Source organism: Stigmatopora nigra, chromosome 9 (genome assembly GCF_051989575.1).
Source record: "Stigmatopora nigra isolate UIUO_SnigA chromosome 9, RoL_Snig_1.1, whole genome shotgun sequence".
NCBI lineage: Eukaryota > Metazoa > Chordata > Actinopteri > Syngnathiformes > Syngnathidae > Stigmatopora > Stigmatopora nigra.
In genome coordinates this window covers 8,183,229-8,195,865 of record NC_135516.1, presented here as the reverse complement: position 1 = coordinate 8,195,865, position 12,637 = coordinate 8,183,229, and the positions used below count along the sequence as shown (strand labels likewise).

The following is a 12,637-nucleotide window of genomic DNA, read 5'->3' as shown; positions in this document are numbered from 1 at the left end:
ACATTGGTAAGTTGCTCTTTTCATTATTTCTCTCAGTGGTTCACTGTTAAAACTGAGAATTTGATTTGATATTTTATGGTTCTTTTACAATTAGCAAGACTGCAACATTGGTTTTAAGATTCTAAAGTTCCATATTATTGTACATGTTTACAAATATATCCAATTTTTAACACATGTTGGGTCTCCTAAGGACATGAGTTGGTCAATATTTGCTGAGTTGGCCATACTGGTCGTATTTCTGAGAACTCAGTAACTGTTAAGGGTGTATTGATTTAAAAAAAAAATCTGCGATACATCAAGATACTACGTTGCACAATACTTATATCGGCTAAAAATCCATCTGAAACAATCTTTACACTTCTTTTTCTGAAAATAATGTAATTGTATCACCAGATATGATTCAATACATACACCTAGTAACTATAAATGCCCCAGGTAACTAAGGCTAGGTTTGCACAAAAAGAAAACCATTTAATTATCTTTATTTTGCCATTCTACTTCTCATACAAGCCAATGAAAGGTAAGTAAATTGGTATGTTAGTGCAACGGAACGAAAATTTATGAATTAGTATGTCTGTTACATCGTATTGTCTCAATTTATACACATACATGCATGGTTGCAAAATCCTGAGCCCTCATAGCTGGCTGTGGCTTTGTCAACAAGACCATTAAAGCTACTTGCCCTTATCTTTAGGACTGTTAGACCAGACCCCAACCAAATTAAAAGGCAGCTTTGAAAAGACTCTGTAAAACAGGTGGTAGCAGCAGTAAAAGCTCTTTTCCCAAAGTATCGCTGTAAGTAAGACTGTCTCAACGGGGCTGAAAAAACCCAACTGGGAGTCACAAAAAAAGTCTTCTGCTTGCATTTAAATGTAACCTAGTCTTCATCTTGGTCTCTTTAAGGAGAAAGAGAAAATCAAGAATGTTTGAACCCGAGTTCATTGTAGGATTCAGGCTGGGTTAATAAGGTGTCATGAGGGTTCAGCATAGTGTCTGCACACCAGTTCGGATGGTTTTTGAAAAGAAGTAATTATAGATAACTTTCAACAATAAGCAATAAGGCTTTACTACAGTTTCACACATACACGCACACACATAAAAACAACAATGACAAAGTTCCTTGAAATCCTGAAACCATCTATCCAGTTTAATTTCCAATAACATGTTTTTTTTTTTATGTATAGGAGGATATTATACTAGATGTGAAACATTAAAGGTGAAGGAAAATCAGTCTCTGCATAAAAGGCAGCATATGAAAATCAAACCCAGAACTTTGTAACTGTGAGACTGGTATGTTAACCGTCGGCTATATTGCTTCTTTGGTAATATGATGATGAAATGTAAGTTACTCAGTCTACTTATGTTCTTGTTTCCATCAATTTCATCACAAACTGCCATTCCCTTGTATTCCCTCTACTCAGAAACAATCCAATCTGTGGGGAAAGTGTCATTTTCTTCAATCACAGCATTCAGATTGATTTTTTTTGTTCCGCTTTCCAAACTGGCATGCTGCTCCCTCAGCCCTGGAACTCTTTTTTGGATATCTTCCCACGTGAGTATAAATAGAATCTAATTAGCAGTTCCAACCATGACCGTTTCAATTGTTCAGCAAGTTTGGAAGAACGATTTTTAAAAAGCCTTTGTGGATGCATAAAACCGTGTGTTAAAGTTGGAAGAACAGGAAGTCCCTGACGATGAATCCCTTATGGGTATGCATGGCTCTCTGGAGATAGTGGGACCATATCACATGGTTCCATGTTTGATCCCACTGGAGTGATGTCCACATTCCTTGGAGCAAATCTGAAACTTAGCAATGCTCAGTAACGGAATGTGAAGTCCAGCTTTTATGTGAAAATGTGGGTCCATAACAAAATCTATCATTGCAAAAATTGTTTCTAGCGAGTTTTCCCAAAAGCACAAGATAAAATATGGCAATGTTTATTGTGGCAGAACAATTGTGATGTACTTTCTCATCATTTGGCACAATAGTTACATTATCCAATTATTCAGGACCTTGTGATGATCAATGCTACATAATTAAAAATAAGCCTATTTTTTTTTCTTCTTCCACATTTCTGACTTTCTTGACTCATTTCAGAATTCTGATGACCATGAAATATATTCCCCTTTGACATCTTGAAACCACCAGCATTTAAAAGGTAAGTCACCCATTCCATATTGAGCTCAAAATCCCTCACTTAGGGGAAAATGCATTGCAAATGTACCTAAAATATTTAAGCATGTTCTCTCTTTAAAATTAAAGATTGAGGGAGTCTTTTCTATCCTGTAGGCTTTTGAGGTTTGTTGACTAGCACTCTCACAAAGCATCATGTTTTAGACAGAGCATTGTAATGAAGGATGGAAAATAATTAGCTTTTCTCCAGGGATTTATCATGCACTGGATTCATACAATGCCTATTCTTGTGCATACAAAGAGTCACTGCCACTATCATGGTTTCATGTTTCCATAGGAATATGATCTATCTGCTCACCTGGGAGCTGTCTGTCTTATTATTCTGCCACACTATGTATTGCAGTACTTTCTTGCAGACTAAATGCTTGAATTTGACTATGTAATTTCAGCCTGAAATTAAGTTCAAATTCAAAAAGTCTAGATTTTAAAGATTTGGGGGAAATATGGCTCTAAATTTACACAACTATTAAAAATAGAAACATAAACGCAGAGAATGCAGGCGATTAAATGGGTTACATATTGATTGAAGGATCGGGGGTTCGAATCCAGCTGTTGTCGTATACTTAGCGCACATATGTCACCTATTTTGTCCATGTGAAAGCAGTAGTAGGGTTGTTTCTTTTAGGTCAGATGGGTCAATGGCGTAAACGAGGTGCATTGTCAGACTTCCCCAGGAGAGATGTGGCTACAATAGTATCTTACCACCATCTGGTGTGGAGTGAAAGAATAATACAATGTAAACTGTTTCAGTGTCCTGAATAAGAGTAGTAAATATAATGTATTATTCTAAAGAATTTAGTTTTTCATCCCAACAGATTAATCACATAGTAATTTTAAAATGTCTATGTTTCATGAGAAACTAAGTATATATAAGCAACTGATTTTCAGCTGTATTTTGGTAACATTTGCTGAAACAGGCTAATATTGGATGAATTGCAAATTATTTTTTCTTTTTTTTTTTTAAACACCAATTCATAACTTGACTTTAAGAGATGCTTCCCAATGCTAATAGCTAAAGGGAATCAATTAAGTCTGGCAGTGTGAAAAGAGTTGCTTGAACTTTTATCTAATCAGTGTGCTATTAATTATCTTCTCCTTTTGCTGAAGTGGCAGAGTGGCTTTTGAAAATGACTGCTTGATAATAGTTGCATACATAAGCGGCTTTGGAGAAAACTCTACTTTGAATAAAGTCTGAGAGATTGTTTTTAATAAATAGCCAGACCATAATCTTCATTAATCTTGCCAATTTGAATATACAGTCTTTTCAAAGGGGGCTGTAATAGAGATCCATGCTGCCCTCTGCCTCTTACAGGCTAGATTTGTGTTCAATGTTGCATACTGGGTAAATTCTTCTTTCTTTCTTTCATTTTCTGAACTGGTTTATCCTCACAAGGGCCTGGAAGGATTATATAGGTAGTACATTTTGGATGTAGGTTGTTTCACTTAAATCATTTTCTTCTATCAAACTTTCAGAAAAAACGGTAGATTGACATGCAAAATTAATTACAGTGATTTTTTATTATTGTTCTCATTTTTAGAGGTCTGTTTCCATATTCTAAACATTATTTTTCTTCCAAGCCCCATCATCCTACATTGTATCAGTAATCCACAATGTACAACTGGATGAGACAGCTACTATTAGGTGGGTTTATTTTATTAGAGGAAGACACTAACAAACGTGAGTCCACAACCACTTAAAAGCTATCTGAAATAAGTGTATATATAATAATGTACAGAAATGAAAGGTATAATATATCTTCTTTTGTTCTTTTTTTGTGCTGCTTTCCACAGGTCATTCTTGGTACCATGAGAGACATCTGGATTAGAGGAGGAAAGTAAATAATGGCAATGGATAAATGGGTAAGTAGGTGGATTAGTGGTGTGCTCTTGAGTTGAAGACATATTCCAAGAATGATCATTACACATTTGCATTTTTTTTCATGTAAAATGTTACAACTCTTACCATTTTAAACTAAATTTGAAAACGTGTACTCTGCTTGAAGCATCCTGATGCTGACCAACGTGGTTACGTCATCACATCTTTTGAGCTAGGGGGAGGAGAGCAATATCGGCCGGACACTGCAACCCTGTGGTGACATATAGTATGTGTTACTGTTGCTACAAGACCACTGGATTCGAAATATTGTTGATCAAATAACATTTCCTCGAAAATCAATAAAGGTTCATTAAATAATTGCCATGTCCAAAAGTGTGAACGCTAGTATAAATGCACATTAGTCATTACCCTTTTATTGAGTGGATTAGTCCAGGTTTTATCCTGTTCTTGGTAACTCAAATGCTATAGAAATGCATTTTGGGCCATTTCGTCTATAGATAACCGTGGATTCATCCACTTTATTTACAAGTGAACACATACATTGTCGATCTGTGTGATGGTTGTTATGCCCAACAGGGGGAGCTCGCGGTTCAAGTTGGAGGTGCCAATGTTTCTCCTTCCATTTAAAGAAATAAAGCCCCCACAAAACACCCCTCATAGACTATAAAACGACAGCCAACTGTTTAGTAAACAGTGTGTACGTTATTACACTAAAATACAAATACCCTTAACGTTTTACGCATATTCACTAGAAGTCGAACACCAAGGGTCTTTCCGAAATTTAGAGATCCCAATCCAGTGAGCTTGTTTGTTGGTCCCTTCTGCAAAAGACGGAATCAAAATTACGAATATATAAGAATGAAAAGGAGCAAGGACGGCATTGACCACAGTTAATGTCCGATGTACGTAGTCGTAAACCTCACGAGGAGCCAGCAGAACCGGACCAGGAACCAGGACTTCCGTGCTGTAACTTTGCCTGGCCGGTTCAATAAAATCCTTTTCTCAATGGATGTGATTAATAATAACAATTAATATTAGTGCGTCACCAAATATGTTCGGGTGAATTACAAGATTATATGCATTGCCTCTGCCATCCTAGTCAACTCCCTTCCACACGCATCGTTCTCCGAATGCCATATTTTCTCTCCTCCTCGCCATTATTTTATTTACTAAATGCCCATATCACTCCGCCGGGTCAGAGAGTATTTTGAAGAAATTGCTATTCGGTGAAGCGACGTTTTTTCTTTTCCCGATGTCCCACCGGAGAGCTTGAAAAATGTTCCGTTCACGACATCTCTATTTTTCGAGCTTTATCCTGGCGTGGAAATTGTTTCATACACGATGTTGGGGTGGATCTACTTTTTGAACAGCCGAGAAGCGGTCGTGCTTCGGAGCCACTTATCATTAGCCATGGCCACGGCAAGCGATTGGACTGAGGCGCAGACATCAAGTTAATACAGCGCGATTTGACTGGCGTTTCGCAGTTTATTTCTCACGGAAACCAACGCGGAGATCCAATCTAGTTCGTGTTCATCGGTTCATGTCCGGCGATGTGCCTGTTACTGCGTGGCAGGGTGGCTGCGAGCGTCTCCTAACTGGCCGCTGGGTCCCGCAGCTTGTCGCAGCAGAAGAAAATAGGAGTCGTCAACCAAGCGGCGAGCCGTCGGCGACCCCCTCCGAGGCCGATCTCGGACTCACGGTCCCCCAGTCATGGAGTGTTGACTGTGGATTTTAGGGGGGCTTTCTCTAAGGTGAATGCGAGCCATTTGTGGCAGGAGACTTGGGTGGCTAACACCAAGTAGCAACATAAACCCAACTCGTGCGACGACAGCTGTCATTGGAGAAAGGAAAGTGATCTCCCCCCTCCACACCTCCCAAATGCGTGTTCCTGGGAAGTGTTTTTCTGGAGGATTTAAAGTAGCTATCCTTGCATCCAATGGGCAAAGTTGGGAATAACCTTGTGGCGTTGGAATATAACGAGACGCGCGATGCGATTTTGAGAGCTGCGCTTCATCGGAGAGAGGCTAGCTGGCTCCATTAGCTTGCTAGCTAGCGAGCTGGTTGATCAAACCCTGGACGTTTCATCCCCCAGCAATTCTGGACATGAAGAGGATCATTTGCTATTCATAGGGGCTGGAAGGTAAGACAGATCTGTTTGTTTTGTTTTATTGTGATCATTCTTTCACTGATCTAGCAGTGTCCATCTTCTGACGTCGGGGGATTTTGGAACCTCCTTTCCTCCACGGCTCGGGCTATTCAACGAAACATTGGAAACACACGAATGTATCATCTTGTCTTGATTCAGTGCAACTTCTTAAAAAGCCATCGAAACATTCGCACGTCAAAAGATGCTCGCGTTTTGTGTAGACTGCGAGTCAGAGCCACGCCATTATGTAAGCATCCTCTCCACTTGTGTGGTGTTGTAGTTCACCAACACAGTTGCGTTCATTCAATAGACCTAGCCTTTGTGCGCGTGTGTGTGTGTACGTGCGTCTCTGTGTGTGCGCGCGTCTCTGTGTGTGCGCGCGTCTCTGTGTGTGCGCGCGTCTCTGTGTGTGCGCGCGTCTCTGTGTGTGCGCGCGTCTCTGTGTGTGCGCGCGTCTCTGTGTGTGCGCGCGTCTCTGTGTGTGCGCGCGCGTCTCTGTGTGTGCGCGGGTCTCTGGGTGTGCGCGGGTCTCTGGGTGTGCGTGCGTCTCTGGGTGTGCGTGGATTGCGTTGGGCACAGATGCGAATCGCCGCCTGAGAAGTTGGCTTTTCGGCTTCTCATCCTCCTCCATCGGTGGATGGATGGTCTGTCGCTTTGGGTGAAATTGCTTAAAGCATGATGACTTCACAAGCAAACAACTTCACTCAAAGGTGAACCTGTTTGCTCAAACACTTCCAAACTCCTCCCAGAACCAAGTCAAATGAGTGCATTTTGTACGTTTTGCCAAGTTTCTTGTTGTGGTTAAGTGTTGTATACAACAAGCCACTAGCTTGAGTGATTGAATGAGTGAGACAATGAGTGAGTGAGTGAATGAGCGAGTGAGTGAGTGTGCGCAAGTGCTTTGTGCCCAAGCTCGGGTTAACAATAGCTCACGTTAGCATGTGTACACTCACTGGAGCCCCTGGTTGCAGTCGTGACTGTCCAGTGGGCTCACCTCAGATGCTCCTGCGTTTGGAGTTTTAACCGTGAAGATGAGCAGAACTGTGGGCTGAGCCCCCAAATGATGACCCGGAAAGTTTTTCCAGTCTTTTATTTCTGTGAACAATTTCAGACCAGGGTGGAGCTAGTGGTTAGTGTGTCGGCCTCACTGCTCTGGGGTCCTGGGTTCAAGTCCAGGTTGGTCCACCTAGGTGGAGTTTGCATGTTCTCCCTGGGCCTGCATGGGTTTCCTCTGGGTACTCCAGTTTACTCCCACTGATAGGACACTCTAAATTGCCCTTAGGTATGGGTGTGTGTGCATGGCTGTCCGACTACTTGTGCCTTGTGATTGGCTGGCCACTGATTCAGGGTGTCCCCCACCTCTGGCCCGGAGCCAGCTGGGATTGGCTTCAGCACCCTCTGCAACCCTAATGAGGATAAAGCGGTTCAGAAAATGAGATGAGATTTCAGACCAATGTCATTTGAGTAAAAACTCAATGTTGCACTGTGCCCTCAAATGCAATGAAGTGATGTTTGTCATGAAACACCAAAAAGGTTTTATGAATTCATGTTAATGTATAATAAACACATCAATTATAAATATGTAGTTACAAGCCCCTTGCGGGGGATAGTCTCCTGACAGTTGCAGTTTGTGAAAATCAACTGCTCTTGTTTCACCCCCTGCTGATGTTTTGTACATAAGAACGACTAAGAACTCTAAAAGCTCTGAGAAATACTTGATACATTTTCTAGATAGCAAATGGTATGTTTTGCAATCTGTGCCTTTAAAAGGTGGGACCTTAAATTGTGTCTTGGTGTGAGAGCACTGTAATTGAGTTGTAATGTTATAAGTACTCCTGGGTGATAAAACGATAACTATCAACATATTTTTTCTCATTAATAACAATGGAAATGTTCAATAAATGTGGACAAACTTACAGTGTGATTACACCACCCCAACACCAAAAAGAATGAGGACGCTGATGTGACGTGAGTGCTGCTCTCAGACCAACGTTCAGGAGACGAAGAAGATGCCGAGCAACAGCCAATCATTTAGCACTGCCAAAAATATATAGCAATAGAACGGCAGACACACAATGAGCAATTATGAGATGCAGGACAACACCGAAGCTACTCACTAAAAGTTTACATTGCACATTGTTCTGGAATTTTCTTCCAGGGTACCAGTACACTAGCAGCACTAAAAATGTTGTGTTTCTTTTGAGCACTTATAGTTGATAACCCGAGTAAAAGAGTTGAATTCGGAATGTGTGTTGATATTTCTCACCAACGTTTGAGCAATAACAAAATTTTCCTACAGCTGGAATTGATGTTGTTGAAGTTGTACAACTATTTGTTATAAAACAGCACACACAGTTTTGCAGCTGAGCCTTATTTAATAGTTTCAGTCTACTAGAAACTATTCACACATACAACTACTCTTCACACGTTTTTTTTTAGATCCACAAATGTATGATGTTTTTTGATGATGGTGATTCCAAGATGTAGTTCTAATTTTTCCCCCAATGTGTCTCGTTTTGTAGTGCAAATGTTTTTTTGTAATTTTATAAGTTCTCAATATATATATATTTTTTACCATTGCTCCAACAGTCTTTGGTACAGTAGTAGTTTGCCCTTCTAAAGACTTTATTCTTGTGTTATTAGACCACCATCTGTGTGAAGAGCCTTCAGGCTGACCGTGACCAATAAGGCACAAGCAAAAAAAAAAAATAGAGGGAGAGACAAGGCAGTCAGATGGTGTCAGTGTTCCTTTACCATTTGACATCTTGAGTGTTTGTTCCAAAAAGTATTTGGCATTAGAAAACCTTGCCTGGTTTTGATTACATGCACACAGAAATCCCATTAAGGAACACATCTCTACTTAAGCCTATATGGGGTCATTAATTGATAGCAAAATCATCACATTGTTGTCCCTCAAGAACTCAGAAACTAAGATTCTCGTAGCACATTTCACTGTACTTACAATTGACACAGTAAAAGTTGCATAGTTAGACCAGGCCTTCTCGATTAGAGGGGTGGGGTCCCCAAGAAAGGCACAAAGCAATACCTGGGACGCTTATGACTTAAGAAATATACTTGTTGCCGGACAGAAAAAAAATTGAGAAGGACTGCAATAGATATTAGGCTCCTTAATGATGGGCCCTATTTTGTTCTTGCACTAAGTTTGAAGGTTTTGTGTCTGCCCTGCGTACTGTCAAGGTATGCCAACGCTTCTCCATTCTAGACTTCTGACCCACTCTCTGTACGTAATCGGCTCAAGTGTGCCAATGACCCAAAATGCGTGACCCTTAAATCTGAGGTCCACTGTGAATCCTGGATCATTGACCTTTCCAGGGCCATGAATGACAAAGAATTCCATTTTGAAAATATGTTCAATTTGTCTCGTATCTCAAGGTAAACATTTGCTCGGATTTTTACTTGTATCTCAAATTCCTTATATGTCAGGGCAGTCATATGTCAAGGTATTACTGTATATCATATATTTTCTAAATATGTTTAAGGTCAATGTTTTAATCGAAATGCCACCAAATTGTGAACCATCTTGCATCTTTGTTTGTTAGAATGTCATCAGAGGAACAGACTGTGGAACCCTCTGACCAGGGACCCTCTCCACCCCCTTCCAGCTGCGTAGGGGCCACATCCACAGGGAGCCCCTCGCAAGCCGACAAGCAACAACGTGGCGGGCCACGCAAGGATGCTGCTACTGCCTGTCTTCCTCAGGCGCAACTTTCAGCCTCCTCTAAGAACAGAAAAAAGTATGTTTTGGCTTTATTTTTGATTCATCAAAACGACATGTTTTAGCCATCAAATAGAGGATGAAGGTCCCGTCAAGTCATTTTCATGATTCGTGCTTACATACATGAAAAAATGTTTGAATATACGGAGTGCTAAAAATGCAGAGACCGAGAGCAATTATGATTTTTGAATTCGGCAGGCGGCAAGATTTTTTGGGGGTGAGTCTAATTTTGTGACGTCAGTAAAAACCTATATTTATGCTCTCAGATATTTCTATAACTAAGTGCTGCCAGTGGCTATTTGCCTTAATTCTGCCTTTCTCATTCACTTGGCTATCAAGCTACAACTACGAGTGACAAAGTCCACGTCTCCAAAATATATCTTCCCGCGAGTGTTTGTGTAATAACGCATGGGGAAACAGCCAGCCTTCAGCGCACTCGGCATGTACACACTCGAGAAACATCGTTGGCTTGGTAGATGAGCTATGTAAATTCAGGTAACGTGCTAGCAAAGTAGGATCTATTATCTATCTACCTCACCTGGGGAAGACCGACCATGATGGCCTAGCCAAGAGCAGCTTGGTGCCGCTGGAGCTCAGTGCTTCGGCCAATGTACGCTCGGCCGAGAAAACCCATGACTCGTATGCGACCGAGAGGAGCTCCAGCAGCGAACACAGTGAGCCCCCAGCCACATTTGTCATATGAAAAGTGCAGGAGTGAGTGTGAATGTGCGTAGGTGCAGCAGTGTTGACAGATTGGTTTGGGTGTGTTCCCACTTAACTGTCAGGATTAACTTTACATTGTTATTGGGTTAATTTGGCTGCCCTTGTGATCCGGCAACCCTGAGGTGTAGCACTCCGTTGGCTTATGATTTCCATGTTTGAGCAGTGACGTTTCCCTGTGTCAGATTTTTTTTTAATGGTATTTTTTTTCTCTGGCGGACCAGGACCAAGTGGCTTGCAGACTGGTATTGGCTCGCAGACCGGTGCTTGGGGACCACATATGTAAATGATTCATATGATTGCTACTATCTCTCTCTAGAAACAAAGTAGAGTTACCCAACTGGGGTCAGGGAGAGACCATCTCCACGGCGAGGCTATTTTGGCTTTGCTATCCAGGGTAACCTTGCTCTCAATCAGATTCTGGTGATTTTACAATCTTCCAAAAAAAATTGAATACCCTACAGAATTCTTCCTGTGGCCACATAATGCAAGAGATCCCTAATGAAATAAGCCATGAAAAGAAAAAATACTTTCCATTTGTCATAGCACCAGACAAATGCACCTGTGTCTACTCTGGATTCAAATGACTCCCCTCCAAATGATGTGCTTCCCGTTAGTTAATGTGGGGCCTTAAAAAGTGTTTTTCACAATATATCAGTTAGATAAGTTGTTATTGAAGAGCAGTCAATTGAACATTTTGATTAAAATTGGTTTTAGTTTATTAGGTGTAACTTTTCAAACCCATTCCAATGGTACTCCCTAATTAATGAATGAATGGATGAATGAATTTCTTATCGGGATAAGGGTTCAAGCACAAGCACTAACTTCTCACAGGTACAGGTTGATCACATTACCACAGGCATACAGTATATTCCTGCAATACTTTTACCCTTATAAACATCCAGTTTGGTCAATAATAATAATTATTGTTGGTGCATTGTACGAGATGTGTGGATTTCCTTTTCAGCTGATGGTCTCTCATTAAGCTAAGTGAATAGTTTTGGTGTGGTATAAAGTAGATTTGTTTGGGAGTTTGTGTAAATTCAGGGCAAACTCTACTTTGTATTAAATAAAATGCATGTTTAAATTTAGTTTTTGGCTATATTAAACAATATGGTAATCTAATTGGGTGGTGTTAGACTGGAGACTACAGAGTTAAGGAATTGGAGTCAGGTGAAATAGCCCGTAATTAGTCACTAATAGTGGGAAAAACATGTTAAATTGAAGATATAGGATTTCCATCAGATGAATGTAGTCACTTTTTTCATGTTACCCCTTTGAAATATTACAAATTATTTTGAATCAGACGTTAAATAATTTATTTTCTGGAAGTGGTCATCGAAATACATTCATTTGCCCACGCTCCATCTGCTTGCTAGTTCATTCCAGAGCCACTCGATCCTTGTCATGTTTTACATACCGCTCACTTCTCACTGGGACTACTTACCACAGCATTATTTTCACCTTTTTTCCTCTCTTGCCATGGTGGGACTGGGGAAGGGAGGGAGGTGCGGAGATGAAAAGTCGCACAGCCGATTCCGGCACAGTTCTCTGGCATACACTGAATATATCTGTTTTGCAGCAAACACAAGGCCTCAACTGGATTTTTTTGTGTGTGACAATGTTCTCAACAAACCTAGAGTTAAATCATATCCAACAAAATTCTGATTGGCTCAGTTTTTTGCTTGTTTTTGGAATAACTTTTAATGTTAATTAATGAGACTGGATTTGCATTGGAGTAACGGTTGCACAACGACACAAATGTTTTTTTAATTGACACAATTGTGATAAAACCTGTCAAATAACTGTTGATGACAAGATGCTTGGCTCGAAAACAATCTATCACAATATGAAAAATATTCCAGACTTTCACCTATTTCATAGTTTGGCGGGGCCCTTTGACTAATTGTCAAGTATAACTAGTTTGTTTGCTTGTTTGTTTGTTTTTCTCTGACTACGGACTGCTATAGTTATCTGCTCTTAACAGATGCCTATTTAGCCCTT

At 40.5% G+C, this 12,637-nt stretch overlaps 1 protein-coding gene and 2 long non-coding RNA genes across 5 annotated transcripts in view; 2 read left to right on the top strand and 1 right to left on the bottom strand.

The window, feature by feature from the left end:
• The first annotated feature begins 1,187 nt into the window (after positions 1-1,187).
• LOC144201256 (uncharacterized) lies at positions 1,188-4,389 on the top strand. 2 transcript variants are annotated; one of them, XR_013327303.1, is made up of 6 exons: positions 1,188-1,290; positions 1,422-1,552; positions 2,099-2,159; positions 3,773-3,836; positions 3,986-4,054; positions 4,198-4,389. It is a non-coding gene; the product is annotated as an uncharacterized LOC144201256 (long non-coding RNA). The 2 variants fall into 2 exon arrangements; XR_013327302.1 differs by lacking the exon at positions 3,773-3,836.
• Positions 3,811-5,176, bottom strand: LOC144201255 (uncharacterized). Its single transcript, XR_013327301.1, has 3 exons — positions 4,757-5,176; positions 4,158-4,281; positions 3,811-4,011 (listed from the first exon to the last, which is right to left on the bottom strand). It is a non-coding gene; the product is annotated as an uncharacterized LOC144201255 (long non-coding RNA).
• Positions 5,177-5,336: 160 nt separating this feature from the next.
• Positions 5,337-12,637, top strand: part of kmt2cb (lysine (K)-specific methyltransferase 2Cb) — a 45,568-nt gene continuing 38,267 nt past the window's right edge. The window contains exons 1-2 of one of the 2 annotated variants that reach the window (XM_077723740.1): positions 5,337-6,171; positions 9,738-9,932. In XM_077723740.1, the coding sequence (XP_077579866.1) occupies positions 9,739-9,932 (194 nt within the window). In that variant the 5' untranslated portion in view covers positions 5,337-6,171; position 9,738. The remainder of the gene's footprint in view (positions 6,172-9,737; positions 9,933-12,637) is intronic. The other variant, XM_077723741.1, reaches the window with a different exon arrangement.